This window comes from Solanum lycopersicum, chromosome 7 (genome assembly GCF_036512215.1).
Source record: "Solanum lycopersicum chromosome 7, SLM_r2.1".
Classification (NCBI taxonomy): domain Eukaryota; kingdom Viridiplantae; phylum Streptophyta; class Magnoliopsida; order Solanales; family Solanaceae; genus Solanum; species Solanum lycopersicum.
In genome coordinates this window covers 26,656,603-26,661,585 of record NC_090806.1, presented here as the reverse complement: position 1 = coordinate 26,661,585, position 4,983 = coordinate 26,656,603, and the positions used below count along the sequence as shown (strand labels likewise).

General features: G+C 34.4%; 1 protein-coding gene across 1 annotated transcript; it reads right to left on the bottom strand.

Annotated features, from left to right (window-relative positions):
* Nucleotides 1–909: 909 nt before the first annotated feature.
* Nucleotides 910–4,385, bottom strand: LOC101249380 (uncharacterized). Its single transcript, XM_004243073.5, has 6 exons — nucleotides 4,157–4,385; nucleotides 4,013–4,082; nucleotides 3,838–3,943; nucleotides 2,610–2,708; nucleotides 2,382–2,522; nucleotides 910–2,310 (listed from the first exon to the last, which is right to left on the bottom strand). The coding sequence occupies exons 1-6, from the start codon at nucleotides 4,281–4,283 to the stop codon at nucleotides 1,111–1,113; spliced, it is 1,743 nt and encodes a 580-aa protein (XP_004243121.1). The 5' UTR covers nucleotides 4,284–4,385; the 3' UTR covers nucleotides 910–1,110.
* Between the last annotated feature and the right edge of the window lie 598 nt (nucleotides 4,386–4,983).

The window sequence follows — 4,983 nt, the reverse complement described above, 5'->3', positions numbered from 1 at the left end:
AACAATTTGTATATTTACAAGTGAAAACGAAGAATAAACTGCTTCATCAACCTAATAAAAACCAACATGATATCAACTGCTAATGTCTCAAAAACATCTGATATTTCTCTCTTTTCAGAGTCCATCTACTGCAAATTGGAACGATCTATCCATCTTTGTGTCAATTATGTACTTGCTTCTTTTCAGTTGACAAAGACCTCAACAATCTTTCTTGGATTCATCCAAACAATACTTCTACGACTAATGAAGATATTCCATCGCGTGGCAATCAAGTTCTATCTCTCTTAGGCATTTCTAAAATGTTTTGGCCTCATTTCGTTTCACTAGATGGTTTTTTACTGGATTATTTTCACTTGCATGTCTTGGTGAAAATGAAAGAGTAATACAGAACTAGTGTTTGTAAAGTTAAATTGATAGACACATCCCATCAAGACTTATAATTTAAATTATTCATAATTGCAAAATATATGTAAATATGAAATAATTTTAAATATTATAGAACTTCCATATGATAAAATGAAAGGGCATATATTTCTAAAGGGAGAGTACCAGTAATACCTCTGTTTCAAAAAGATGACTTAATTTGACTTTGAACGAAATTCAAGAAAAGAAAGAAACTTTTTAATCTTGTGGTTTTAAATTAAGTTATGTCAAATGTACCAAAGTGTCATTTAATCTTGTGATATTAAACATATCACGTGAAAAGTTAAAGTTAAATTATTGTCAAAAAAGGAAATAGGTTATTCTTTTTTAAACAAACTAAAAAGAAAATAGGAACATTTTTTTTTTTAACGAGGAAGTATTATTTTTCCTATAGAGATCTAACAAGAGAAGGTACTTAAACGAAAATGGACAAACATTTCAAGATATTGGATAAAAAGATTGCAGTAAATGTATGTATGACACCAATTTCTTAATCATACTAAGTAATTTTGTCATATTCCTTTGGCCGATAACATGCCTAGAAAAACTAGGCCAAGATATTGGAAAAGAAGAAAAAGTTTGACAGCAGAGGGCCAGGAGCCCCGAAGGACCAACAAGGCATATCATAGTATACAAGTTTACTGTGTCCACAGCATAAGCTTCCAAAAGGAAAATTCAAATCAACAATTAAGCCTTTCGCTTACCTGGCACACGTCTTCGTGCCAGCGACAACTTGGACCTTTTATGAACACTCCTTTCATCTTCACTATCCTCACTGTCCAATACAATCACAGATTCACATTGTGGTGATTCTTTTTCCTGTTGCTTCATGTTCTTGTTATAGTATATATTCTCGTCTTGGTTGGGCTGCTTATGATCACATAAGTTCTCACATGAAAGGGCTGTGGAATGTTGTCCAGATTGAGAGGTCAACTGAAAGCTATTGCCCTTACCCTCTCCAGAATGCTCTATAGCTTGTAGTGGCAGATTCTTCAAAGACCCACAATGATCAGATGACTTCCTAGTCCACGCATCACAAGTATCACCAGTTTGTGAAGTAAATAATAAACTGGATGCTGAATCAGTGCACGCATCAGATTCTGAAGCAGGTAGGTTTTGAGATGGAGCTAAATTCTCTTTATCACACTTCTGATGACGTTGAGATGAAATGGATGTGTCAAAAGGATGTCTCCTTCCAGTTAAACCGAGCTTCTTATGCCTCGTGAAGAAACCACTTCCATTTTGATCAGAAGCCTTTCTATGAGGTTGCTTATTGTTATGACCAGGGGCTCCTGACAACGAAAGAGTTTGACATGATGCAGTGGACTGAAGTTGGACTGACAGCTGAGGCTTGACCTGCAACTTCTCAAGATTATCGTGTTTTTGGGTGAAATCGGTTGACTGAAGCAACAGCTTACTTGGACTCTTATTTATGCTGACATTTCTCATCTCACTATCATGTGGATTGGTAGTTTTCCCTGAATTGCTTATAGCCTGTGGCAAGGCCTGTATATCTGCATAATTCAGAAAAATACTTTGGGGTTCCAAACTGGCAGAACAATTAGTTTTTGCCATAGAGTTCTTCTCACCATTTCTAACTTTATATGTACCCACAATATCTGAAGATAGTTTTTTGGTTCTCTGTTGGGCTTCATCCTGATTCAAGTCACACTCAATAGGAAATTCTTCCATACCTTGTTTGCTAACTTCCGTTTGCTTATTTAAGATATGATCAATAGGCACTTCACTCGCAGTCTCACCATTATGCCTTTTTGCACGTCCAGCAGAGTCTAGTGACAACTTTCTGCTGAGTCCACATAATCCCTTCCGGTTCACAAAATGATCTGGGACCTCAGATTTTGGTATATTCAATTCTTCGACTTCAACCTGCAGGATCATGTGTAAGATTTGGTCAAAAATTGATAAACATGATCATATTCATCCAAGCATCTTCTTACAATTCCTTCTCTTGCATTTGTAAGAGTTCGGATTTCTTGATCATGACCGGCAAAATCACGTGCTCCAGACATGGCGTACTTTTGAGTCATTGATCTTGCCTTGTGGTCAAATGCTTGTCTATTGTATTTGTACTCCGTGCTCTGCACATAATAAGCATAACAAGCACACTACAATCAAAGAGGGTAGGTTCTAGTACAAATTACCACACTGCAAGAATATTAACTCACCGCGTCATGCATTAACCCATCATCAGGATTAGGCTCACTTAATAACAAGCATATACTTGTTAAGACAGTTGAAATGTTCAAAGATGGCTGCCAAGCTCCCTGTTTTATTGAATTGACCACCACTATGAGCAATATATAAAGACACAAACTTTCGTTAAATTTACGGGTGTTATTATAGAATGTAGATATCAAAGATTGCATGTACGCAGAAAAAATAGATATCCGAGATCCAAAAAAGTATAATAAACAGGAATAGTATGGTGTTTAAGTTAAGCTATTATTCTGTAATCAGTACACAGTGTATTTTGGCATGTGAAGACTCTTAATGTTAGTTCCCCAAGTGTGAAATCCAATAAGATAATTCAAGCAGAATGAATACCATTACTTGATCAGTAATATAGAAGCAGATTGCTTGAAGGCGTTCTCAAAGAGAAGATTTGACCCTTCAATGCATAACCAGCAAGCAGAAACAATCAGCAATTGTGACCATTGTCGTGATAAAAAGGAATTGATTTTGACTACAGCACATAAGGTAGATTCATTGGGAAACCATGAAAAGAGCAAGAGTGCTTGTGTACTTTATTCCTTACAGTGAAAAAATATTGTGTGGGTGCAATCTCTATACCTTATTCAGGATAATAAGAAAATTAATTTGGAAGTACAAGACGGTAGTGTAAAATTTACTCAATTAATTAGAAGAATGATTTGAAGAAAGTAACCAATTCTTAAAAAAAAAAATAATAATAATTTGAAGAAAAGTGAAAGACACTACATTGTCAGACTGCTTGTGAAAGCAAATGGTACACATAAAAGATATCAAATTCTAGTTGCAGTCAAGGTCCCAAACTATTCCATTCCATGTCCGACAATGTTAACCAAGGATTAATATCAACTAGAGCCTTAATGTTGTGAATGATAGTAATCACTTTTACAAGGTCATAACTTAAGCAACTCTTAAACACTTGGAGCCCAACATGAAATGATATTTATACAGGCTCTGGAGACTGGAAGAAGGCAACATCCAACTTCCTTTCACTTGTTACTGGATCATGGATTTTAGACAACACAGTATGCTAGCGCTGTATGAGAGTAACAGTGGTTTGAGGTACCACAACTAGAAGACAGTACAAAATAAGTAAATCCACATACAAGTGCTATTCAACTCTCAATCAGAAGTCTAATTGAAGTTACTAGCAATGTAACACAGTTACAAATGATGGATCGGAACCTTTGGAGGAAGATTAAGAATATCCAAGCAAATACGGCCACCATTATCAATATTTGGATGATAAATGGGCGTTAGGAAAGTGACAATGGGAGGCTGAAAGGGGTACCTGGGTCAAACAAACAAATAAAGGTCAATAATTGAACCACACAACACATAAAAAAAAAATTTAAAAAACCTTTCAGGTATCTGAATTTTGAGTTTAAAGTGTCCTTTAGCATACACAGTTCCTTCAGGGCCTCCAATTACTGCAAATCGTGTGGGGAAATTCAATAAAACTGGAGATTAATCAGAAATAATTAAATAGAAAGTTGAAACTTACAGGCATGGATGGAGGAAAGAGAGGAAGAAGAAGTAAGAGAAGGAAAGGATGCGCCGGGAGGTGGATCGGTGAGTAGGAGCTTAAGCTCCCTTTGCATTCGGAGGTTGAGCCGCGCCTCTTGAGCCATTAGGGCTCATAATTCACATCACACCAATTTTAAAACACCATCCCTTCCCGCTACCTAAATTTGAGAGCGAGGGAAAGTTTTCTTTTTTTTTTTTTGTTTTAGTCCACAGGAAATTAAAGTACAGTATAGTATTTCTGTTCTAAAATAAATGAAGTTTTTAATTTTTAAATTTAATTTAAAATAGATGATTGGAGTATTTTTGTATAAATGATGTTTTACGTTTTTTTAATTTAAAGTAAATGATATTTTATATGATCAGAAAGTCATCAATGATGTTTTTCTAATTTTACTTTTATATAATGAAAAAATACTAAATAAACTTTAGTAAAATATATTTTATTTTCTAAAAATAAGATACTTTTAAGTAGTGTTTCCAAATGAAAAATATTACCACTTACATTGAAATGCTATATATATTATTCTAGTCGTTCAAAATGTTAATTACAAAGATCTTTTTTCTTACTGTTCAAAAAATCACCCTTATGACTTATCGTCTCTAATTCATTTCTATTTTACTTTTCATTTTCTATATTTGAAAAAAAAAATTGTATGAGGTATGCTAAATCATACTTGTATGAGACATTATTTAATGGTTAAATCCATCGGTAGCCCCTTAAACTTGACATTAGTTTTCACTTAAACTCGACATTAGTTTTCACTTAGACACTTCAATTAGGCGATATTAATTTTAAACATCTCA

What these genes read in the sequence shown, in the direction of transcription:
- LOC101249380 (XM_004243073.5), bottom strand. Translation starts at nt 4,283, where the DNA reads ATGGCTCAAGAGGCGCGGCTCAACCTCCGAATGCAAAGGGAGCTTAAG. An exon ending in ATGGGTTAATGCATGACGCG is followed by an intron (nt 2,523 to 2,609) that starts GTGAGTTAATAT and finishes TATTATGTGCAG; the next exon opens with AGCACGGAGTACAAATACAA. An exon ending in CAAATGCAAGAGAAGGAATT is followed by an intron (nt 2,311 to 2,381) that starts GTAAGAAGATGC and finishes ATGATCCTGCAG; the next exon opens with GTTGAAGTCGAAGAATTGAA.